Source organism: Microcaecilia unicolor, chromosome 1 (genome assembly GCF_901765095.1).
Source record: "Microcaecilia unicolor chromosome 1, aMicUni1.1, whole genome shotgun sequence".
In the NCBI taxonomy this organism is placed as follows: domain Eukaryota; kingdom Metazoa; phylum Chordata; class Amphibia; order Gymnophiona; family Siphonopidae; genus Microcaecilia; species Microcaecilia unicolor.
The window spans coordinates 376071534-376098165 of NC_044031.1; the positions used below are offsets into that span (position 1 = coordinate 376071534).

General features: G+C 41.8%; 1 protein-coding gene across 1 annotated transcript in view; it reads left to right on the forward strand.

Moving 5' to 3' along the window:
- The window catches only part of LOC115474493 (ubiquitin thioesterase otulin-like), a 102846-nt gene that overhangs the window by 10585 nt on the left and 65629 nt on the right, over positions 1-26632 (forward strand). The window contains exons 2-3 of the mRNA XM_030209985.1: positions 16265-16483; positions 21000-21203. Of these exons, the coding sequence (XP_030065845.1) occupies positions 16265-16483; positions 21000-21203 (423 nt within the window). The remainder of the gene's footprint in view (positions 1-16264; positions 16484-20999; positions 21204-26632) is intronic.

Sequence of the window (26632 nt, forward strand, 5' to 3'; positions counted from 1 at the left end):
CAATTATATGATTTTTCTGTACAGGCTGTAGATTCAGTTTCAAATTTGCAGAGTAAGGTTGCCAAAATGGAATCTTCGTATGATGGTATGCAGTCTCAAGTTCAAACCTTGCAGGCAGTTAATGCCTCTTCGGTCAAGGGGAACTTGAGTTTTCACTGAATCTTTGGAAAATCATTTGTGAAATAATAATTTAAGATTTTTGAATTTTCCTATTGCATATTTGCTATCGCATCTTAAGCAAGGGGAGACTTTTCGTGTTTCTAAGTGCTATTATATTACTAAAGGTATTTCCCCACCCTGATGGGTGCTATGGGAGGGCCAGCCTTCTACAGAGGCCGGCCAAATTACTGCTTTTCTGGAAGATTCTCAGGATGTAATTTCTTCTTGTGCCTTGTCATTGTGTTATTCACCATCAGGGTAAATAATATATATTTTTGATCCTACTCATCTGGATAGATTTTTGTTAAATCAAGACTAAGAAAAAAAACTAGTTTGGGGGTTAAATATTGGAAGAGGCTGCTTTTTGAGGTTATTTTAATATACTTTTGTTTTCTTTTATTGAAGTTGATGTGAAGAGAGAAAACTCATGCTCTCTCCTCTTGATGAGGTCTTTAGACATTATGTTTAGTTCCCCCCCACCCATTACACTTAAGTGGTTTGCTATGTTTTTTATGTATTTTCTTTGTATAAAGCAATTTAAAATTATTCAAAATAAAAAAAATGTATTTAAATGCATGTTAATACAGTCATTATTCAGCCTGCATCTGTGCTCAGAAAAAAAAAGTTTCTTGCATGCATTTAGTAGGGGGGTGGAGGGGGTGCTTTATTTTTGCCAGTTCTGAGGCAGTCAAGGATAGGTTGAGAGAAGTGGATGTCTAGCAGTACCCTTTCTCTCCAGACTACCTTGCTCTGGCCCGCATCCTGCAATCTGCACCAACCTTACACAACAACACCCTGCCCGATAATATAATAAGATTCCCAGGTGGGCTAGTGGCCCCCTGCTTGCCCTCCCACTCACCCAAATCCCTGGTAGTCTAGGGTCTTCCCCCTCCCCTCCCATCAAAAAAACTCCCTGGTAGTCTAGTGGGCACCCTGACCCCGGGCTCTACCATGCTAGGAGGGGGATGCCATTTTGATGATGACAGCACCTACAGGCAGGAGCTAATGGTTATTACTCCTTCCAAGTATGGGGTCACGGCGGGAGGGGGGAGCTATTACTACTACTACTTAACATTTCTAAAGCGCTACTAGGGTTACACAGCGCTGTACAATTTAACATGGAAGGACAGTCCCTGCTCAAGGAGCTTACAATCTAAAAGACAGGTGTACAATCTAAAGACAAGTGTACAATCTAAAAGACAGGTGTACAATCTAGAGACAAGTGCACAATCTAAAAGACAAGTGTAGAGTCAATCTGATAGGGCATACTAAATTTCTCGAAAGGTTAGGTGCCGAAGGCAGCATTGAAGAGGTGAGTTTTAAGCAGAGATTTGAAGATGGGTAGGGAGGGGGCTTGGCGTAGGGGTTGAGGAAGATTGTTCCAGGCATAGGGTGAGGCAAGGCAGAATGAGCGGAGCCTGGAGTTGGCAGTGGTGGAGAAGGGTACTGAAATGAGGGATTTGTAGATGGGTAGGGAGGGGGCTTGGCGTAGGGGTTGAGGAAGATTATTCCAGGCATAGGGTGAGGCAAGGCAGAATGAGCGGAGCCTGGAGTTGGCAGTGGTGGAGAAGGGTACTGAAATGAGGGATTTGTCCTGTGAGCGGAGGTTACGGGCAGGAACATAGGGGGAGATGAGGGTAGAGAGGTAGTGAGGAGCTGCAGACTGGGTGCATTTGTAGGTAAGGAGTAGAAGCTTGAATTGTATGCGGTATCTGATCGGAAGCCAGTGAAGTGACTTGAGGAGAGGGGTGATATGAGTATAACGGTTCTGGCGGAATATAAGACGTGCGGCAGCGTTCTGAACAGATTGAAGGGGGGACAGATGGCTAAGTGGGAGGCCGGTGAGCAGTAAGTTGCAGTAGTCAAGGCGAGAGGTAATGAGAGCGTGGACGAGAGTTCGTGTGGTGTGCTCAGAGAGGAAAGGGCGAATTTTGCTGTTGTTGAAGAGGAAGAAGTGACAGGTCTTGGCAGTCTGTTGGATATGCGCAGAGAAGGAGAGGGAGGAGTCGAAGATGACTCCGAGGTTGTGGGCAGATGGGACGGGGAGGATGAGGGTGTTATCAACTGAGATAGAGAGTGGAGGAAGAGAAGTGGGTTTTGGTGGAAAGACGAGGAGCTCGGTTTTGGACATGTTCAGCTTCAGGTGGCGGTTGGACATCCAGGCAGCTATGTTGGATAAGCAGGCCGATACCTTGGCCTGGGTCTCGGCGGTGATGTCTGGTGTGGAGAGATATAGCTGGGTGTCATCAGCATAAAGATGATACTGAAAACCATGAGAATGAGATCAGTGAGCCTAGGGAGGAGGTGTAGATTGAGAAGAGAAGGGGTCCAAGGACAGATCCCTGGGGAACTCCAACAGATAGTGGGATGGGAGTGGAGGAAGATCCATGAGAAAGCGCGGGGTACAAATGTAACAAAAAAAAAAAAAAAACCCTGAAGGTGTGGTGGGAGAGATAAGAGGAGAACCAGGAGAGGACAGAGCCTTGGAACCCAAAAGAGGACAGTGTGGCAAGAAGTAAATCATGATTGACAGTGTCAAATGCAGCGGATATATCGAGGAGGATGAAGATGGAATAGTGGCCTCTGGATTTGGCGAGGAGCAGGTCGTTGCATACTTTAGAGAGTGCTGTTTCTGTCGAGTGAAGAGGGCGAAAACCGGATTGAAGTGGATCGAGGATGGCATGAGAGGAGAGAAAATCAAGGCAGCGACTGTGAACGGCGCACTCAAGTATTTTGGAGAGGAAGGGTAGGAGAGAGATGAGGCAGTAGTTGGAGGGGCAGGTAGGGTCAAGTGATGGTTTTTTTTTAGGAGAGGTGTGACTACAGCGTGCTTGAAGGTGTCAGGGACAGTTGCAGTGGAGAGGGGAGGTTTTTATGGGCTGTGCAGGGGAGGAAGAAGACTCTACAGTACCAGGGATTTGTGTAGGTGGGTTATCAAACCAGGAGGGGGTTGTGACCCCCCCCCCCTAAACACGCAGGAAGAGGTGGTGGGTTGGGGGCAGGGGTAAGCGTACTGCATCAGGTGTTTGGGGTTTCCGGTCATTACCTGGGCCAAACAGCGCTCAGGCACTGCCAGAAAAGTTGACATTCGGCGCTGTGCCGCAAATTGTTGCTGCACTTTTAACATAGCATTTAATTTGTATTCTCGTTACGTTCGTCACGCTGCAGCAGTTTTTGTGCACATATTTCGCAGCAGAGTGAGGACTCTACCTCGAACCTTTGAGCACCGGCCTCCTAGTGCAGTAAGAGGCAAACGCGATCCCCTTCGCCTCCATCTTCGTTTGGTATCTCTCGCTCTCTGAACTTAGCCCACAACCCCCCTCCCCCCAATCCCAGTCCAGCATGTCCCTCTCATTATCAGGCTTCCCCGCCCTTGCAGTTCACCTTCCAATTTCCAAATGGTCTTTGCGACCGGCACCGCCTGTTTCAAGCCCTGCAGCGAATCTTTCCGCGCGACGGTCGGCGATGCGTCCCGCCCCTTCTGACACAATTTCCTGCTGTTTTCCGGTTTGGCTGAGGAGGGAGAAGTTGCGTCGAGGGGGCGGGGCGCCAGGGGAGAAGGAAGTCGCAGGCGCTGCTGCGCTGGCCGCGCGGTCTCTCGGGTATGAATATGATTGAGATTGAAGGGGGTTGTGCTGGATCGCAGACGGGGGAAAAAGAAGGGACTGGGAGACGCGTTGTATGGGGGGAGAGTGGAAGAGATGGTAGACTACTGGGGACGGGACCCTAGTCCCCAAATGCGTGCGGAAAGGGGTCTTCGGTGTGTGAGAGTAGCAAATGCGTTCGACTTGGTATCGGGCCTTTATTTCTAGCCAGTCGCATTTTTAAAGTTCAGAGGAAGAAAATTTTGGTTTTCCACTACAATCTATCTATCTTGTAGAGAGAAAGAGGGTGGGTGTGAGTTCCTTGGTGTTTAGAATTTTTATTTTAGATTTTTTTTTCTTTTGGTTTATTCTGATGTCTGGTGTTTTTCTGTTTATTTTGCTTTAGACCTTCAGTTTGTAACATGTTTGGGTGACTCACCTTTCAGGATTCCATTTCAGTGCCAGTGTAGCTTTGCTTAATGTTCCTGTCTTTTAACCGTATGCTTTCTTTTTAATTTTCTTTGTTTTAAGGCCGTTTTTTAAAAAACATATTTTGGGCTGTAGTGTTTGATAAACTCGTGTATTAAAGCACCTTTTATAGTTTGCTTTAGTTCAAGAAGTGATTTATTTTGTGTTTTTGTGAGGTCTTCCTCCCTCCTGTTCATTTAAAATAAACAAGCTACCTTGTCTTTGTATCCTACCTATCCTGACATTATAGGGTTGTAGACTTTTTAGTGGCAGTCTTGCTACTTAGTTGATTCTGAGGTTTGTTAAGGATTTAAATTGGAAAATAATGCATAACTTGTTTTAGGGACTTCTATTTCTCCTTCACTTTTGAAGGGAATTGATATTTCATATTTTTAAAGTGTATTATTTAATTTACTGTTTTTACTGAAGAGCCACCCTTTTACTTGGTTGCACTTTTCTCTTCACTTGTTTTCATGCACACCATGTCCAGTGGTCTGGAGGAGGGGGGTGTAGAATAATGATGCATCCATGGAGATCCCACCCAGGTGACACCCATTTGGGAAGCTTTGGCCTAGCCAGTCTTCTCTTGGTATTGGCAAAGGCAGCCATAAACTGAACTAGGAAGAAAAACTGGAGAAGCTGTGAGACCCTGTTCAGGGTAAATGGGTGTGGCATTGGCTTGGAGTGAAGCACTACCATGCAGTGTTTACAGGTTCCCTGAGGTTATAGATGAGTGGGAATTGAACACAGTCATCTGGTTCTTACCTTGCTTGATTTTACTGTATACTTCAAATATTTAAAGTAAGAACAGTGGGCATGCTCGACTGGTTTCCACAGAAAATATTGATAGAATAAATGTCATTTTGGGGGAAATGCTAGGGAGGAAAAAATCCTAGACTAAACAGCTTCTTTGAGCATCTGGTCCAGGAACCATCTAGGGGTGGGGGGGGGGGGGGGGGGGGGGAGAGCTATTTTAGATCTGTTCTTCAGTGGTATGTAGGTTTTAGTGCAAGAGGTAATGGTATTGAGTCTGTTGGGAAACGGTGATTCCTCCAGTTAAATCTGATTTGATCACATTATCAAGACCCTAAAGAAATCTACTGTAGCAGCATTTAACTTTATAAAGGGCAATTATGATAAAATGAGGAAATGTTTAAAAAAAAAACAAACCAAAAAATAAAGCTGAAAGAAGCGGTGCAAGGGTTAGGTCTTGAAACTTGACATGGACATTGTTTAAAAATACCACTTTGGAAGCCCAGACTAGATGTATTCTACGTATTAATGAAGGTGGAAAGAGCAAACATCATCCAGCTTGGTTAAAAAGTGAAATGAAAGTGGCTATTAGAACCAAAAGAACACTATTCAAAATATTGAAGTATCTGCATGCAGACTGTGAAAAATTGGAAGACTGTGCATCAAAATGGCAAGTGAAATTTAATGTGGACTACTGCAAAGTGATGCACATTTGGAAAAATAATCCAAATCGTAGTTACTTGATGGTAGGTTCCACTTTAGGAGTCACCACTGGAGAAAAAGATTTAGCTGTCATCGTGGATGGTACGTTGAAATCTGCTCAGTATGCAGTGGTGGCAAAGAAAGCAAACAGATTATTAGGCATTATGAAAGGGATAGAAAATAAGACCAAAAAATATTATAGTGCCTCTGTATTGCTCCATGGTGCGACGTCACCATGAGTATTGTGTGCCATTCTGGTCAAAGTATCTAAAAAAAGATAGTGGCATTAGAAAAGATTCAAAGGTAGGTGACCAAAATGATTAAGCGGATAAAACTCATGAAGAAAAGCTAAAGAAATTAGGGCTCTTCAGGTTGGAAAATAGGCAGCTTAGGGGGAGTGGGGGAGGAGGGTATGATAGATGCCTACCAAATCATGAGGAGTAGAATGGGTAAGCATGAATCTGCGGTTTACTCTTTCAAAAAGTACGAAGACACTCCATGAAGTTAAATGGTAATATTTTTTCACTCAATGACTCAAGCTCTGGAATTGATTGCCAGAGTGTGTGGTAACAATTGTTGTCCAAACCTTTTTAAAACCCAGACATGCCAAGTTACTTGAAGAAAAGTCCATTTTCTTCTATTAAGGTAGAGACAAAGAAATCCACTACCTTTCACTGGTCGGTTTCATGGAATCTTGCTACTCTTTGGGATTCTGCCAGGTATTTGTGACAGTTGTGGCCACTGTTGGAAGCAAGATACTGAGCTAAATGGACCAGGGGTCTGAGTTACAGCTGGGGTCAATTAAGAGCAGTGCTTACAACTTCTAAAAGGGTTATAGCCTGTACTACCCCCTCCCAAACATTTTCCTTTCTGCTTTGCTTTTGTTGGGGTGTGCCCTTCAGTCTTCATTTGAAGTAGGTTTTATATGTAGCCTTCTTCAGGATGAGAATGGCCATGGTCATATTCAACCATTGGGGGCTATGTTTTGGCAGCCCAAAACTTGAAGCTTCAACTTGAGGTGGAGCACAATGAATTAGCCTTCCTCTGTACCTTGGAATTCAGTTTTCTGAAAAGCACACAGTAATTGTTAGGATAGACTCCTCCCTAGTGTGTAGTCTATTGGCAGACCGTAGGTAGACTCCCCTAGCAATTTCTGAACTTACTATTTTGCCCCCTTCCACCCCCCCTTAAAAAAAGTAGTGTGACGAATTGGTTAAAACTGTGCACTCTTCTGTGCAATATTTCAGAAGCATATGTGACTTGAGATCCTAATAGTGTACTTCTAATTACCACAAAATTATAGTCCAGAAAAACTGGTCTGCGCCGAATACATTAGAAGAGTTTTGATTTATGATTTTCCTTGCAGGTAGGATGTTTGGTTTTTAATTAAGTATATTTATAGCTCGCATGTTATAATCTGCATAAATTGATGGATAAAACATTAATAAACTCCTCACATCATTACAAAAACAATAATCATGATGATGGAAGGACTGCTTAGCTTGTGAAGTTTTTCTTTTCTTTTTATCAATAAAAATAAATGTCTACAGTCGACGTACATATACATCAGTTATACATGCATATTATAATAAAAAAGAAGATTCCAAAACATCTGAGACTGGAACCCACAGTTAACTTTTATGCCACTCTACTTTTACAATGTAATATTATATTAACATCTTGCAGGTAGTATCAACATGCTGTAAAGCTTTCGGAAGTGTGAGTCATTCTCTGTAACACCTCTGTGGAGCATAATACTCGGAGGAAATCTTGCCGATACCTTTGCAAGAAATAGATTAGTTGACAAACTACAAAGGAATTAAGGGGGGAGGATGCCCGCACTTATCAACTGCTTGCATAACAGTCATAAATTTACCTTCCTTTATAAAATCAGTTACACACGCCATGTGCTGTAGCCAATCAAACTGGCTGGGACTCTCAATCCCTGGGGGAAAGAGCAGGTGATCCCTGATGACAGTAAAGGGAGACAACTCTACATTCAGCTTAAGGAAGAAAATTACTTTCTTCCATATCCTAAGGTCGCTTTAACAGTTGGATTGTCCTCATGGTCAGCATCCTGTCACTTTTAGGAAAGGGAGCAGCATTAATATCATATGGGAGGAAGGACTGGTGCCCCAGTTCAGTCCATTGTTGAACAGGGCTGGATCGCAACTAAAAGACATTTTGTGTGACAGCCACCCAGTAGTATTTTTTTAAGACCAGCAAGAGCCAACCCACCACGTTTGACAGGCAGCATCAAAGTTTTGAGTTCAATGTGAGGTCTCTTCCCTGGCCACAGATACGTTGAGATGGCTCAATTAAGATCTTCCAAAAACTGGCGGGGGGGGGGGGAAGGGTGGGACACTTGCAGTTTTGGAGGAAGTGCTGCTGTGGCGTACAGGCATTGTTCTGGCCAGAAGGCTTACCAATAACATCTATTTGAGGTCCTGTGGAGTGCTATAAGATCTGCACCTTTCAGTGGGATCACCTGCAGTTTGGAGGAGGTGCTGCTACAGTGTACAGGTATTGTTCTGGATGGAAGGCTTACCAGTGACTACATTTGAGGTTCTGTGGAGTGTTATAAGATCTACACCCTTCTGCGGGATGCAGGCACATATCCAGAGGGGTGTAACCATAGGGGTAGGTCCTACCCCTTTGGAGTCAACTGAGGAGCAGGAGTCCCTGCAAGGTTTTCCATATGAGGAAGTGTAAAGGAAATCATTTTGTAACATCTTGAGGGGCTGTTGGGACGATGAAAGGTCCCCATGGATCAACATATTCAGTGTTTGGGAGGAGCTGCCCCTATTTGGAATTATGAGTAGTGATTCTTCCTCTTTGATCTCCTTATCTTGGAGTGGTCAATCTCCACACCCTTCCAAACTGGCAGAAGTCGCTGTCACCTAGCAATGAGGCAGTGAATCTCTAGGAGGAATATTGTGTTCTCAAGAGACTTCTCCCAATGTTACCACTAATTTGCCAGTGCCTTCCCTGTTAAACTTTTACTAGGCTCATCTGACTTGGGCTTCTCTTCTGCAGGGAAGCCAATTTCAGTGATATTGGAAAGATTTTCTTTAGCTGATATTGGCTCCACAGTGTTTAGAATGAAGAAAGTACTACATGATAATCTTGTCTGGATTTTCCAAAGATATTTCCTGTTAAGATTGGTGAACACAATAACAAGATTGGTTCAGTGGAACAGCAAGTGCTCAAATTTGATTCACAGTTTAAAACCGTTCTGCTATTTCTGCTGGCACCAAAGATAATTTATTAATGTTATGCAGATAGAGATACAGTACCATGAACAATCTCCTTAACTTCTGAAAAAAACTAAAGACGCACCTATTCAGAAAGGCATACCCCACAGAATCGACATAGTCATCAAAAAATGAAAGACGGGACCGAAAATAAGAAACGAACAATATATTACTCCTCGCAGCAAGATCCTAATCCTGGCATGCTGCTTGGGACAGGCCACATCTGATCTATTTTACTGTATTTACACTCTGCATCTGTTCGCTCCGGAGTTCGTAACTACCTCTTCAGAATTATGTAAGCCATGTTGAGCCTACAAATGGGTGGGAAAATGTGGGATACAAATGTAACAAGTAAAATAAATACAGTCTCTATTATCCCATATAAATGAGACTGACCTGTTGTTGGATAATACGGAAAACAACGGTAACCCATCAAAACAGTACACGGAAGATATACTTTATGCTTGAAGAACAGGCATTGGGTATCTTTAACAAAATATTGTTCATTAACACTAATCAGCAATGAAATTAAATGAAAAACATTGTTCAGCAGGCAATTTGAGCAGTATACAGTATAGCACAGCAATTGTACAGCAAGCAATGTGAACAGAAATGCAGAACTGAGCAAGGGAAACTATATTTATTTACAGCATATACTGTACTGGAATACAGAACTGAGCAGAGCCCCATTTCTCAAGATCACTGTTGTCTTCTCCAGTCAATAACAGTATGTTGTTGGCAGCAGACAGGAAACTGAAAGCCCTCCGGATCTAGGTATAAGAGTAAGAATAAAGAAAGTGTTGTAAATGAACAAACAAGAATACTGTAGGTGTACACATAGTACTGCATAAAACTCGTGCACAAGAATCTTACTATGGTTCCATTTCTGCAAAAGCATGGCCTCAGGAAAAGCAAGGTCCTAGTGGAAAACATCTTTAATGTTCCTTTTCTTTAGAACTTCCTTTAACATCATCAAATTCTCAAACAAGCGTTGTTAGAAGCGGCATCCTAGGTCAAACATTTGTGTAAAAAGTTTCTGCTTTATAGACAAAACATGTTTCCTCTCTTGACTGGCTATATACTGTTGTAAAAGCCAGATCTCAGCTTAAAACTTCTATAATTGGTTCCCTCTCTGCAAAAGCAGGGTCCCAGGGCCAATAATTGCTGCCATGCTGTAAAAAGCAAGGTCTGACCTTGAAGAGTGCATGAAGGAGTATCAGCTGCAAAGCCTGGTTCCCTTGTAGAGAAGCTTGGTCTCTGATCAAAAACATAGCTTCCTTGCAGCATGTGAAGCCGGAAAACGGAGAAGCTGTGCACTTCTTAACGGTGATGTAATAACATCACCGGGGGTCTGGCGAATATGCTGGATGGTTGGATTAGTGACGGATAATCGTGACTGCATTGTATCTGAAAATTCAGTAAGGGCATGAAATTTAAGATTTTTAAATTTTCCTGTGACATGCTATTTATCTCTAACAGAGTTGTTTAGAACGTACCTAAGAAATATATTGCACTTTCCTAACCTTAACTCTCTGAGAATTGAAAATGCCTATTTACCTAGAGGAATTAAACAGGTCACTGAGGAGAGGGGCAGTTACTTCTCCAGATAGTCTAGACAAATCATCTCAGGATATCACCAGTAAGCGATCTGCTCCTCTGAACATAAACCAACAAGGTAGAAATTGGCAGTGTTAAGGTCCTATTTTTCTAAAAAGAATATGCCTTTTTGTGGGCAGATAGTTATGTTATTTCTAGATGTCTTTGGACCTACTCAGACATAAGCTAATTAAGGATAATAAGATAATTTAGTTAATATGGGATCTGCTACCTCATTTCTTGTGTGCTATTGGGTATCGGAATAAATTAGTTAATTTTAATGCCTGTAATTTGCTGGTCTTATATGGAGTTTGTATTTTACCTAAAACTGCAGTGTGAGCTCCTTGATGTGGGCTTTAAGATTTGTTTTTCTTTAATATAAGATTGTAATTTTTCTTGATTATATTAACTGTGGTAAAACTTCAAAATATATATATATCCGGGACCAGGCAAGGAACAGAAATGCATATACATGAACAACCTCATTGAATTACCCTCTTATAACGCCTCTAAATCATCTAGAGAGTACCTTATCCTACATTTCCCAAATTGTAAGAAAGTAATCTGCAAAACAATTCATACTGCTAACGTTTCATATCAAGGCACTAAAATTTGGAACTCCTTACCTAAAACTATCAAATGCACTGATGACTGTTATTCCGAAATGTATTGAAAACTCACTTCTTCAGTCTAGCCTTTAAGGAAGTGAGCACTCTTTTCAAACTCATGGCATTAATTTTTACCTCATCCCACCTCCCGCTACTCCTGTCTATCCTAGCTAATCCCAGCCCTTACCTTTTTCCTCCATATTTCAATTATGTAGCTTAAATCACTAAGGGCCCTGTTTACTAAGCCGTGCTGTAGGCGCACTAACTTTGTATTGCACACTAAAAATTATCGCTCGCTAACACTGGAGGCACCCATAGGAATATATGGGTGTCTCTAGCATTAGCGCGTTCTAAAATGTTACCACGCCTACACCGTGGCTTAGTAAACAGGGTCCCAAGTATTTAATTACATCTGCTCCTAACTCAAGTTTTACTGGTTTAACATTATTAATATGTTTTACTTTCTGTTAACATATTTTGAACATGTTCATGCTTTTCTAATTGTTAAGTAAGCCACATTGAGCCTGAGTTCTACTCGGGCTAATGCGGGATATAAATGTCATAAATAAAAATAGTATTCTGGGAGCTACATTCATTTTAATAACATTTTATTATTCAGGTTTTTGGATAAGTGGCCTCATCTGTTCAAATCTGATTTGACCTTATCCATTATTTTGGTACATGTGAGGGGAGGTTGATACCCCAAATATCGCAATCCTATAGGTCGCCAAAGGAAAGGCAAGGTTGGCTTTATTGCCAGCTCCATCTCATTTGAAACACTTACAGGTATTATGATAGATTTTTGTTTTATTTAGCTTGTACCTAGAGACAAAGCTATATGATGCACAAATTTGAAGAAAGGCAGGGAGGGATCTAGCTAGTCAGTAAGTATTAATGTCATCATCTGCATATAATGCTAATTTGAGTATCTCTCCCTATAGTGACAACCACCAGCTTTGATTCTTGTCTAATACTTTGAGCAAAAGGCTCCAGTGCTATTGCAAATAATAGGGGGGATGATGGGCATCCCTGATGGGTTCCTCTCTTCAAGTAGAATTAGTCTGTCAAATGCCCATTTATTCTGAGTTTTGCTGTTGGGGAACTGTATAAATCACTTTATAGATCTCTATTAGCAGGGACACTAATAACACATATGAATTCCCAACTGTGTCCAACTCCCATCTTCTATCTGTCTTGCTTGTAGCAGTATCTTCACTTGATCTCACTTCAGAAATAATTCAAACTTGCAGCATAGTAAAGTAGAAAACTTCAATTCTTATACAATTTATTTCAACATTATTCATAGTATGTACTGTATAGTACATAAGTAATGCCATACTGGGAAAAGACCAAGGGTCCATCGAGCCCAGCATCCTGTCCACGACAGTGGCCAATCCAGGCCAAGGGCACCTGGCAAGCTTCCCAAACGTACAAACATTCTATACATGTTATTCCTGGAATTTTGGAGTTTTCCAAGTCCGTTTAGTAGCGGTTTATGGACTTGTCCTTTAGGAAACCGTCCAACCCCTTTTTAAACTCTGCTAAGCTAACCGCCTTCACCACTTTCTCCGGCAACAAATTCCAGAGTTTAATTACACGTTGGGTGAAGAAAAATTTTCTCCAATTTGTTTTAAATTTGCTACACTAGTTTCATCGCATGCCCCCTAGTCCTAGTATTTTTGGAAAGCGTGAACAGACGCTTCACATCCACCTGTTTCACTCCACTCATTATTTTATATACCTCTATCATGTCTCCCCTTAGCCGTCTCTTCTCCAAGCTGTATAGCCCTAGCCTCCTTAGTCTTTCTTCTTAGGGAAGTCGTCCCATCCCCGCTATCATTTTAGTCGCCCTTCGCTGCACCTTTTCCAATTCTACTATATCTTTCTTGAGATGCGGCGACCAGAATTGAACACAATACTCAAGGTGCGGTCGCACCATGGAGCGATACAACGGCATTATAACATCCTCACACCTGTTTTCCATACCTTTCCTGATAATACCCAACATTCTATTCGCTTTCTTAGCCGCAGCAGCACACTGAGCAGAAGGTTTCAGTGTGTTATCGACGACGACACCCAGATCCCTTTCTTGGTCCGTAACTCCTAACGTGGAACCTTGCATGACGTAGCTATAATTTGGGTTCTTTTTTCCCACATGCATCACCTTGCACTTGCTCACATTAAACATCATCTGCCATTTAGCCGCCCAGTCTCCCAGTCTCGTAAGGTCCTCTTGTAATTTTTCACAATCCTGTCGCGATTTAACGACTTTGAATAACTTTGTGTCATCAGCAAATTTAATTACCTCGCTAGTTACTCCCATCTCTAAATCATTTATAAATATATTAAAAAGCAGCAGTCCTAGCACGGACCCCTGAGGAACCCCACTAACTACCCTTCTCCATTGTGAATACTGCCCATTTAACCCCACTCTCTGTTTCCTATCCTTCAACCAGTTTTTAATCCACAATAGGACATTTCCTCCTATCCCATGACCCTCCAATTTCCTCTGTAGCCTTTCATGAGGTACCTTGTCAAACGCCTTTTGAAAATCCAGATACACAATATCAACCGACTCCCCTTTGTCCACATGTTTGTTCACTCCTTCAAAGAATTGAAGTAAATTGGTCAGGCAAGATTTCCCCACACAAAAGCCATGCTGACTTGGTCTCAGTAATCCATGTCCTCGGATGTGCTCTGTAATTTTGTTTTTGATAATAGCCTCTACCATTTTCCCCGGCACCGACGTCAGACTCACCGGTCTATAATTTCCCGGATCTCCCCTGGAGCCTTTTTAAAAAATGGGCGTTACATTGGCCACCCTCCAATCTTCCGGTACCACGCTCGATTTTAAGGATGAGTTGCATATCACTAGCAGTAGCTCCGCAAGCTCGTTTTTCAGTTCTATCAGTACTCTAGGATGAATACCATCCGGTCCAGGAGATTTGCTACTCTTCAGTTTGCCGAACTGCCCCATTACGTCCTCCAGGTTTACCGTGAAGTCAGTAAGTTTCTCCGACTCGTCCGCTTGAAATACCATTTCCGACACCGGTATCTCACCCAAATCTTCCTCGGTGAAGACCGAAGCAAAGAATTCATTCAGTCTCTCCGCTACGTCTTTGTCTTCCTTGATCGCCCCTTTTACCCCTCGGTCATCCAGCGGCCCAACTGATTCTTTTGCCGGCTTCCTGCTTTTAATATACCGAAAAAAATTTTTACTATGTTTTTTTGCCTCTAATGCTATCTTTTTTTCATACTCCCTCTTGGCCTTCTTAATCTGCGCCTTGCATTTGCTTTGACACTCCTTATGCTGTTTCTTGTTATTTTCAGACGGTTCCTTCTTCCATTTTCTGAAGGCGTTTCTTTTAGCCCTAATAGCTTCCTTCACCTCACTTTTCAACCAGGCCGGGTGTCTTTTGGACTTCCGTCTTTCTTTTCTAATTCGCGGAATATGTATGGCCTGGGCCTCCAGGATGGTATTTTTGAACAGCGTCCACGCCTGTTGTACAGTTTTTACTCTCTCAGTTGCCCCCCTAAGTTTTTTTTTTACCGTTCTTCTCATTTTATCATAGTCTCCTTTTTTAAAGTTAAACGCTAACGTATTTGACTTTCTGTGTACAGTTACTTCAAGGTTGATGTCAAAACTGATCATATTATGGTCACTGTTATCAAGCGGCCCCAGTACCATAACGTCCCTCACCAGATCATGCGTTCCACTAAGGACCAAGTCTAGAATTTTTCCTTCTCTCGTCGGCTCCTGCACCAGTTGCTCCATAAAGCTGTCCTTGATTTCATCAAGGAATTGTATCTCTGTAGCGTGTCCCGATGTTACATTTACCCAGTCTATATTTGGATAATTGAAGTCACCCATTATTATCACATTGCCCATTTTGTTCGCGTCTCTGATTTCTTTTATCATTTCTGTGTCTACCTGCTCATCCTGAATAAAACAAATTAAAGTCTAATATCAGTAGGTATTGGAGTTAGACAGTAGAAAAATGGAGGAGCTGGAGTCAATGGTTTGATGTACCAAGTCTATAACCATCAGTTGGCACAACAGTGTTAGGGATTGGATCCCTAGCATTGAATCAGATTGACATACTGGTTAATAAAATCGTACACCGTGAGGACCAGTCATTGCCCAGTTATGCTGTTCTGAATAGGGGTGCAGTGCTTTATAGTAAATGAAACATATATACAGAAAAGACTTATAAAGTTTTAAGATTGAGTATTTTGTGAGTATCTTAAGCTGCTCCCATGGGCAGGGTTTTAACAGCAATAGGGAGCCTGTGGACTCACAAGCTCATGACTATCTATGGCTGAGGTTTGCAGGTTGCAGTGCTTTTTACTGGGCAGTCTTCTCCAGTACCACTGTGACTCAGAACTGTATCTTTTATATATACTGTGGGGAGGAATCATTTCTAAACAAGGACCTGATTTACATGTGTCCATTGTAAGCTTGGGAAACTACTGAATGAAACCAAATTAGACTTGCTGTGATAGTTTAGGTTAGCTGAGCTCAGAAATGAGCCATCAACGCAATCTCTTTGGTGATGGGGGCGATTCCTCTAGCTAAATTGTTCAGTTCCACATTTGTTCTCACCAGATCCCTTCTAAATTCCTAAATGTTTTCCAAGGTTGCCTTTTCAATGAGGACTTTACCAAGGAAAGAATAAAATGCTTCTTGAGGTGCCCCCACTGCCCATACTAAAATTATTGAAAAGACAATGGCACATCCATAATATGGAGATACTAGCACAGTGTAAGAAGAATGAGCTTATCTGTGGAAGATCTAGATGCCATTTCTAAAGGTGTTTGGAGTTCATTAAGATTAAAGGTGAGCTGATTTAAAATTGAAATACTGCTCTGGGATGTTTAAGAAAGACATACAGTTTAGGGAACTCTTCATTTAAAGCTTAAATAAAGGATTATTGAAATAACTCTTGGTATTGCTGATAAGATGCCATGTATCTGTGAGTTTGAGTAGTTGTATGAGATGTTGATACATAAAACTATCTTTGAAAACAAAGACGTCTTGAGATTGAAGTGAAATAAAAACAAATTGTTTTAAGGTTTTGACAGCTGAGTGGATGGACTTCTGAGTTCAGCTATAAATTGTTTTTGTTTTTTTCTTCTACAGGCCAGAAAGTTTCTGTACGAAAGAGATTACAGAAAAACATTCTGTCCAAGATGAAAGATTGTTTGCAAGAGTCCAAGAACAGGCAACTTCATTTGATATCCCTTGTCCTTTGCAACCAGAGTTTCTGACTTGCTCTACTGAACTGAATCCCAGAGGAATCTCTGCTGCAGCTGAGAAACCTAATGTCGACTGTGAAGGAGAGGCTTGCACATGTAAAAGGTATGTAAACTGTGTCATCTTCAATTCTTTCTTGCTTGCTGCTCTAAACAAGAAGTCACTGCAGTTCTGGAGAAGAACTTCCAAAATAGGGCCTACAGTACAGAATGGAAATATACTTGCTGGAGGAAAGAAAAGGGAGGGGGGGATATGATCAAAACCTACAAATATTTAGCAGGCTGCAGGAAAACACAGGAAGATGCAATTTTTAATAGCACAAGAAACTCAAAGGAGGGATACTCTGAAGAAATGAGGCAGTATCTCTCACAGAGAGAGTAGTAGAATAACCTACTGGCAGAGCTACTGAAAGCCAGAGTTGTGAGAGAATTTATATATGCCTGTGTGGAAAGTACATTCTATAAAATCCAGTCTACAAGAGGACCGTGAAATTGGCCATTTATTTTAGAATTGCATAAGGTATTTTTGTTAACAAGGGGGAAGACTAGCTGAAACATTTCTCTGCTAGTAAGGCTCCCCAAAAGCCATTAGTCCTAAGGTTACATTTATAGTTCTGAATCCACAGATGATGTAATGAATCAATTCTATTCATAGATAGCAAAATACTCTTAGTCGTGCTGGGTAGAAGATTCCAAATCTGGCATTCAGCTCCTTAAGCTTAGGTCAGAAAGCCAGCAGAGATTTCCTTTTTTTGATGGTGTTTTTGCTGAGATCCGGTAAGAAAAGTATAGTCGATCCTTCATATTTAATTGGAGCTTTAATTTTTGCTTGTTGCATTATTTCAAATACTTGATTATATCTGAGGACTTTGAGCACAATTTGCCTCGGATATCTGTCATTTGAACTCCGGTAGGTAGGCACTCTGTGTGCTCTTTCAATTTCAAAGTCTTTATTGAATTTTAGATTTAGTATTTCAGGAATGAATTTTTCCAGAAAAGGACAGGGGTCTTTGAGTGACAGGCAAGATACAGGTGGTTTTGCATTTATGAGGAGAAAACAATTGTCAATAGTATTGCTATCTAAAGATAAGCACCTTGTAATTTATAATTGTTCTCCATCTATCCTGGGGCCTCTCAAAACTTTGAAAAACACTGTTCTCACTATTAAGGCCTCTTCCTGAGGTCAGTGGGAATTGAAAAGACATTCACGTTTCTCCACAGTTCACTAAGAGGCCATTTCTTTACAATTTGTAAGACTTAAATGTTAACCCTAAGTTTTCCAAATCGACACCTGCTGCACAAACTGGGACAGACCAAAGGTCCATCAAGCCCAGCATCCTGTTTCCAACAGTAGCCAATCCAGGTCACAAGTACCTGGCAAGATCCCAAAACAGTACAATACATTTTATTCTGCTTATTCTAGAAATAAGCAGTGGATTTTCCCCAAGTCCATTTTAGTAATAGTCTATGGACTTTTCCTTTAAGAAACCTTTATCCAAACCTTTTTTAAACTCTGCTAAGCTAGCTGCTTGTACTGCATTCTCTGGCAACGAATTCCAGAGTTTAATTGCATGTTGAGTGAAGAAATATTTTCTTCGATTCGTTTTAAATTTACTACTTAGTAGCTTCTTTGCGTCACCCATAGTCCTAGTATTTTTGAAAAGAGTAAACAAGCGATTCACGTCTATCCGTTCTGTTCCACTCCACTCATTTTTTTACAGACCTCTATCATATCTCCCCTCAGCTGTCTTGTCTCCAAACTGAACACCCCTAGCCACTTTAGCCTTTCCTCATAGGGAAGTCATCCCAACCCCTTTATCATTTTTGTCGTCCTTCTCTGTACCTTTTCTAATTCCACTATATCTTTTTTTGAGATGCAGTGACCAGAATTGAACACAATATTCAAAGTGCAGTCGCACCATGGAGCAATACAAAGGCATTATAACATCCTCATTTTTGTTTTCCATTCCTTTCCTAATAATACCTAATGTTCTATTTGCTTTCTTAGCCACCGCCACACATTGAGCAGAAGGTTTCAACGTATCATGAATGACGACACCTACATTCCTTTCTTGGTCTGTGACTCCTAACGTGGAACCTTGCATTACGTAGCTATAATTTGGGTTCCTCTTTTCCACATGCATCACTTTGCACTTGCTCACATTAAAAGTCATCTGCCATTTAGACGCCCAGTCTCGTAAGGTCCTTTTGTAATTTCTCACAATCCTCTCGTGATTTAACAACTTTGAATAACTTTGTGTCGTCAGCAAATTTAATGACCTCACTAGTTACTCCCATCTCTAGGTCATTTATAAATATGTTAAAAAGCAGTGGTCCAGCACAGACCCCTGAGGAAACCCCACTATCTACCCTTCTCCATTGACTACTGACCATTTAACCCTACTCTCTGTTTTCTATCTTTTAACCAGTTTTAAATCCACAATAGGACACTACCTCATATCCCATGACTTTCCAATTTCCTCTGGAATCTTTCATGAGGTATTTTATCAAATGCCTTTTGAAAACCAAGATACAGAATTTCAACCGGCTCGCCTTTTATCCACATGTTTGTTGACGCCTTCAAAGAAATGTAATAGATTGGTGAGGCAAGATTTCCCTTCACTAAATCCATGTTGGCTTTGTCGCATTAATCCATGTTTTTGAATATGCTCTGTAATTTTGTTCTTTATAATAGTGTCTACCATTTTGCCCAGCACTGATGTCAAGACTCACCAGTCTATAATTTCTTGGATCACCTCCTGGAACCTTTTTTAAAAATTGGCGTTGTATTGGCCACCCTCCAATCTGGTTATCCTCCTTCTACCAGGTTTCAGAGATGCCTATTATATCTAATTTTTCATTTAGTGCAATATATTTTAACTCTCCCATCTTATTTCTTAGGCTTATGGCATTTGCATATAGACATTTCAAACTGTGTTTGTTGTTTCGTTGTGATATAGGTGAGAGCGAAGAGAGGAGTTGTATGTGGGGTGTGTTTATAAGACATATAAAGAGATGCTGAAACCAACTAAGGCAGGGGTTATCAATCAGTCCTTAGGACATATCTAGCCAGTAAGGTTTTCAGGATATCCCCAATGACTGTGAATGAGATGTTCATATGCTCTACTTCCATTCTATGCAAATCTCTCTCTTGAATCTTCGTTGTGGGTGTCCTGAATACCTGACTAACTGAGGACTGGACTGAGAACCCATGAAGTAAGGTATGATTTCCTGCAGGCAGTTAAGCTGTATTGGCTGATGGCTGGGAGACTGGCCTACTCTCCAAGTCGCCAAGCCTTTAGTTAAGGTTAATGAGTTTTGGTACAGGAATTAAGATACAATAAATGAATCCTGCCTTGATGAATTAATAATTGCATAGCTCAAAATGATAAAAAATGGACCAAGTGAGTTTTAGAAAAGTGCTCTTCAATTGTGATTATATTTCTGCACTGAGTTTTAGAAACGGTGAGCTATAAATCTTAAATATTAAGATACAGGGGACTTGAAGAAGAAGAGCGAGCTTAACACACTGCCACCATCAACCTAATTGTGATCTGCTTCGATCTCTTCAAGTGTTGCAGATTTAACTACCAACTGAAGAAAGAAAACAACTTATGGCCATGCTGATAGTAGCAGTGCTTAAGCCCTGTGTGAACATATAGTACACATACAGGTGGCAGGAAGAAGAAACTCATCTAATAGCAATCAGGGCATTATGTCATAAAGCCTTATGCACAATGGAAGTTTTCTAAATTTAATTCACCAGAAAGAAGGTAACCAGTGCAGGATATACAATATTGGGATTAGGTGACCAAAAGGATTCACACCTATCAGTATCTGTTCAGCTGTGTTTTGGGTGACCTGAAGTGGCCTTACACTGATTCTGGGAGTCCCAACAATAAGCCATTATAATGATCTAAAGAAGAAATAAGCAAAGATATGAAAAAAAACTTTGCAGATGATTAAAAAGAGGTTTCAAACACAGTAATATTTATATCTTAGTCTAGAGCTGCTGGTTGAGTAGGCAGTCATTAATCAGAGAAATATAGCAACATCTAATATGTGTGTGTATATATCTATATCTCTGACCTCTTTCCTCCACTGTAATATGTTGGAAGAATATTTATAACTGAAAGGTCTTTTTACATAATACATTCACTGATATTTGAGCCCATTGAGAACAGAGTGCCAAGTCTGCTTTGTTACACTGGGAGATATTGACCATCTAAGTTGCAAGGTATACATTTCATTATAAAGAACAAGCAATACCTGAATCAGCATTAATCTGTATGGATGTGGTATGGTCATTGCCCGATTTTCCTGCTAAGTCTTTAGGCAATAGAGGTGCTGAATCACTGCTTATCAGAAATAATATTAAAAGTGGACATAGCCTGCTTTTGCTCTGAAGGGCTCATATATTTCTTGTAAAAGGATATTTCTGCATAAAACAATGATCAGCTTGATCCTAAGTGAATCCTTCTGGGGTCCATTGGGTCCTTACCTTGGAGCAGCATACAGTGTACTTTTTTTGTAAAATGTTGCTTAGAGGCTTGGAGAAACTGTTGGGTGTGTCGTGCACAGATCTTCATTATACTAACATGCTTGCAAAACTGTTTTTTCAGTTACTTTTCTACGGGAGGTGTGACTATGAGTGGGAGTGCTACAAATGGGATCCTGGGTATGGAAGTAGAAAGTGAATGCTCTGATGTGTCTCCGGATGTCGAGAGAACGGGGCTGAAGAAAATGCAAGAAACTAGAAGCTGTTGTGCTCATAATGACAACCTCTCCCAACTGAAAAAATACAAACATAAAACAGCTGCTAAAGGGTGAGAATTCCTCTAGTACCTTAGTTGCTTTGTATGTTCTGTAGGGACAAAAGTAACCTGCTTTGTTATTAAAGTGGGATATAAATTTATGAAATAAATGGTTAAACGTTTGAGAAACCACAGCCGCTTCGAGGAGTAAGATTTTTTTTTTCATTCTTACCTTCAGTTTTCGATGTTTTTGTGCTTTCTATAGCACCTTGACCAGGATATTTTTTCAACAAATTATATACAGGTATAAAGTTTATGGTTGCAAAATTGATCTTTAAGAGGGTGAGGAGGATGTCAAGATGGACAGCTGTTTAGGAATGCCAGTAAAGAAAATATTTCCTGTTCAGTAGAAGCACGTGCTAGAATCTGAAGAGCAATGAATTGGACCTTGCTTCGAAATGAGTTATACATTATATGCCTGTTAACTGCATGGGCTAAATTTATCCCTTTTCAGACATGCAGTATAGTGCAAATGATGTCAATCCAATACAGGAAAAAGGTATGAAAACCTTATTGTGTGTTTGGACTGTGAGGCCTATTTAATCTAGATCAAAAATCCAAAAATGCTTCCACATATCCTTGTTGCCACACCATCTGATTTCCATAATGTTTGAAACTTTTGTTCTCAGATACATGGGAACCAGTAGAGAAAATCTTAACCTCTTACCCATATTCAAATTAATGTTTAAGGGGTCTGCCACATAGCTTATAGTTCCTGTGGGCTTTGTGGCAGAGAGAGTATGCTAATTGTTAGTGACTCCCTAGGTTGGGAAAGTGTCAAGCTAGCTATACAAATCCATCCTATTCAGAATTCCATACATTTCAAAATGTTTGGTAATCAACTGGGAAACCAATAGACTAAAATGAAAAAGGGTGGCAGGAACTAGCTCCCCTAATTTTTTAGGTGAAGAGAAAGGAAATATAGTTTTCCATAGCTGATATTGGGAGCTACTCAGGTAAAATAAAGACCAGCTGGACTTAAATCTTTTAGGTAGAGGCCTTGGGGAAAAGAATAAAAGCTGTTTATGTAGATGGGTGGATTGCTGTTTGGTGGATATGGAAGCGACGTCCAAAAACAAGGAGTATGCTGCTGGCTCCATACTCTGCAAGCTCTGAATATTTATTTTATTTTATTGGGTGGGAGAAGCCTTTCCAACTGTCTTTTTAGCATTTCAAGAGTGCAATTGCAAATCTGTTTACAACAGATGTTTGAGGCAACTGCTATTCTCTGCCATTATAATATAACTAGTAAAAAAGGTCCGTTTCTTAACGCAATGAAACGGGCGCTAGCAGTGTAATGAGTTCCTGCCATTAATGTTTCCACGGTTGTATTCTGAATATAATTGTTGTTTACATGTGTAAGATTTCTTTATATACAATATTTTTTTGTGTAAACTGGGTTACAATGTGGTAAAAGTTTTCCTTGTTCAGGCCCTTCAATCAGTTTAACAATCACATCAGAAGAGCTCCTTACCCGTGAGAATGCAACATACAGTTGCCCATGTGAGAGACTGACAGTGTGTTTTACAGACAGTGTAAGAGAGAGATACACAGAATGATTGAGTGTGTGTGTGAGTGAGTGACAAAGTGATTAAATGTTTGTCTTCCGTTCTGTGCACTTGCCTCCACTGATGTTCGTACCTCCCTGTATATGATTGTTTGTTAGAGATTCAATGCACTCCACTTCCCTCCTCCAAGTTCTGTTCTGTCTGATTGGTAAGCTCTTTGAGCAGGGACTGTCTTTCTTCTATGTTTGTGCAGCGCTGCGTACGCCTTGTAGCGCTAAAGAAATGCTAAATAGTAGTAGTAGTAGTTCTTCGTTCCTGTGACGTCGCGTTTGTTTGCTTGTCAACTATGCAGCATTCTGTTTCCTCGACATGAGGGCGGGGACAGCGAGAGCCAATGAAACGCTGAACTACAGACTTACGAACCCTACACTGCCACAGTGCCACAGAGTCAGCTTCAGAATGTTGGAGGTGCTTTTTATTATATAGGATTGGCAAACAGAACACTTTCCTTTCTTAGGCCTGTTTGTTCAATCAAATAGGTATATCACATCATGTTGGCCCACACACATCCTTATTTGGCTACAGTACAGACAATTTTTCTCTGTTTCTTTCAGGCCTAGGTTTCAAGGCCTTTTGCTAGTACATTTGGGTCAACAAACAATTAGCCTAAGCCAAGCATTCATAGCTCATAGTCTTAAAGGCCACTGTGTTTTCAGCCTTAGAAAAACTTAAACTTCATCATATGACTGACACAAACTTCCTGTTTCTCCTTTATCCCTTGCTAGACCCCAACTTTCTAGTTCTCCCGGGCCCATTCCAGGGTCCCAACAGAGTAGGTATAAATGTAAACACACAAATTCCCTAGGGTAACTTTCAAAACCTAAGGGTACACAATTTGTTCAGAACACGAAATATGTGCGTACAACCACACGCACACGTGGGAAGTAAATTTACCCCATTAACCTCCCCCTTCCCATTGCTGGCTCAGTGCAAATGGTTTTAAATGGTTCGATGGTCGACATTCATATGCTAGAAATGGGTGTTGTCAGTGAACAGATAGTTAATTTAGCTTTTTGGAAAGTGGAATTTTTTTCATTGTTTTGAGTTTCTTGAGGATTCTAGACTGTGGTTGCGTTTGTGTTGATATTGGATTTATTATACTGTTTTTGTTTTTTTTAACAACTGACAAAGAGGGGCATAATTGAACGAAAACGTCTATCTCCATGGGCGTTTATCTCCGAGAACGGGTCCGTGAAGGGGCGGGCCGAACCGTATTTTCGAAAAAAATACATCCATGTTTTATTCGCCAATTTGTGAGCTGGGCGTTTTTGTTTTTCAGTGATAATGGAAAATGAAAGCGCCCAGCTCAAAAATGAATAAATCCAAGGCATTTGTTCGTGGGAGGGGCCAGGAGTCGTAGTGCACTGGTCCCCCTCACATGCCAGGACACCAACCGGGCACCCTAGGGGGCACTTTTACAAAAACAAAAAAAAAGGTAAAAGAGCTCCCAGGTGCATAGCACCCTTCCCTTGTGTGTTGAGCCCCCCAAATCCCCCTCAAAACCCACTGCCCACAAGTCTACACCATTACTATAGCCCTAAGGGATGAAGGGGGGCACCTACATGTGGGTACAGTGGGTTTGGGGGGGTTGGACGACTAAGCATTAAGCAGCACGATTGTAACAGGTAGGGGAGGGGATGGGCCTGGGTCCACCTGCCTGAAGTCCACTGCACCCCCTAACAACTGCTCCAGGGACCTGCATACTGCTGCCAGGGAGGTGGGTATGACATTTGAGGGTGAAAATAAAAGTTGTGAAACATCATATTTTGTGGTGGGAGGGGTTAGTGACCACTGGGGGAGTCAGGGGAGGTCATCCCCGAGTTCCTCTGGTGGTAATCTGGTCATTTAGGGCACTTTTTGGGGCCTTATTCGTAAAAAAACAGGGTCCAGGAAAAGTGCCCTAAATTCTAGCTACAAATGCATACTTTTTTTCCATTATCGGCGAAAGGCGCCCATCTGTCCTCGGCCGATAACCACGCCCCAGTTCCACCTTCGCCACGCCTCCGACCCGCCCCCGTCAACTTTGTACGCTTCCGCGATGGAGTGCAGTTGAAAACGTCCAAAATCGGCTTTCCATTATACCGATGTATTCGTTTTTGTGAGATAAACGTCTATCTCCCGATTTGGGTCGAAATCTAGGCGTTTTTCTCTTTCAATTATAAGGTGGAAAGTGGTGTAAACACCATAAATTCAAGGAAAGGAACTACACTAAAAAAAAGAAAAAAAAAGGAAAGAAGCCAATCCATCAGATATCCATTAAAAAGAAAACATTGGATACAACAATTACTGGTAGGAATGGATGAACAACTCAGTCCCAAAACTGCCCAGGGTCTGGTAGTGTATGCCTGCTAATGCTGTCAGGTTTTGATAGCTGCTTTAAAATGTTTTAGGGAGCGTTCACTCCGAATGACCAGAGGCATAGATTTCCATAGTGCAGGGGCTGTGAAAAAGAATGCAGTAGTGGGTCGATGATAAGAAGGCCACTGCTGTTCCAAACAGTGCTCTAAAAATAGTGTCGGAACAGTGCAGAGTTATAACGCCCCTATAATCAAAGCTAATAGCATACAAATGTATGTGCAGTATTAGCTATGATCATAGGGATACTTCTGCGGGAGGATTGTGCCTGGGCATAATCCTCCCGCAGAAGTTGTTTGACAGGTCCGAGGTGTTAGAAACCTGGATCTGTCAAACAGCAAAAGAGGTTTGACAGGTCCGGAGTTTCTCCTGGACCTGTGAAACTTAAGCCGCCCCCCCACCAGCACAAGACCTGGCGGTCTGGTGGACTTCCTGGCCCCTCCCCCCAAAGCACAAAAACCTTTGTGGTCCAGTGGGACTCCTAACTTCCCAATCCCAACCCCCTCCCACATGGCACAAAAACGCCTTGGTGGTCCAGTGGGACCACTATTTATCTGCCCCACTCCACCCCTGGCAGCCTACCTCTCCGTAGTGGTGGTATTAGTTACAGGAGGGAGGGACTAGCACTCCTTGCCTCCACTTTGGGGGTCTTCCCAAAATGGTGGCGTCCCGCCCTGCCCGGTGTATCTTGGGGTGCACTGGGTGGTGCTTAACTTCCATTATGAGTTAAGCCCTGCCCAGTGCATTCCATTTTGGGAAGGCAGCCGAAGAGGAGGGAGGGAGTGCTAGTCCCTCCCTCCAACTAATACCACAACTACGGAGATGGGGCGGGAAAGCTGGTGGTCTCACTGGACCACCAGGGTTTTTGTGCTTTGGGGGTGGGGGGCCTGGAGGTCTACTGGAGCTCTAGGTCTTGTGTTTTTTTTGGGGGGGGGGGCATGGCTTAGGTTTGATAGGTCCGGGAGAAAATCCTGGACCTGTCAAATCTCTTCAGTGGGTCTCCCTCGTTCCTCCCTCTCTAGCAAACCGTAACGCCAGCTCTGAATTGGCATAAGGTTTGCAGTGGTAGCAGCGCCCTTGTTTGGCGCGTTGCCCGCTGATCATGAGGGGTGAATGCAGGAGACCCTTGTTTGCATGCAATTAGCATTCAGAGCTGGCAAGCGCGGTCTTATACGCGCTCACAAGCTCTGATCATCATGTGCTAATATGGCGCTATTGGCCTCTTGCGCCCGTGTTTGCTTCTGCTCATCAGCCCATATGTCAGGTGGATTCTTGTTGGGCAGCCCGTTAAGACCAATTGATGGTCATTGAGTGACCTAAGAGTACAGAGGGGGAGTGTAAGGGATAGTCATGGAGTTTAGATAGGAAAGAAAACACATTCTAAAAGCTTTAAAGGTCAGTAGTAAAATTTGAACTGTACACTAAACTCAAAAGGGAGCCAATAGTGATTCTTGAGTCAGGAAGTTACCTAAATAGTCTGACCAGAATGACAGTAGCTGAATAGTACAGTTTTGCAGC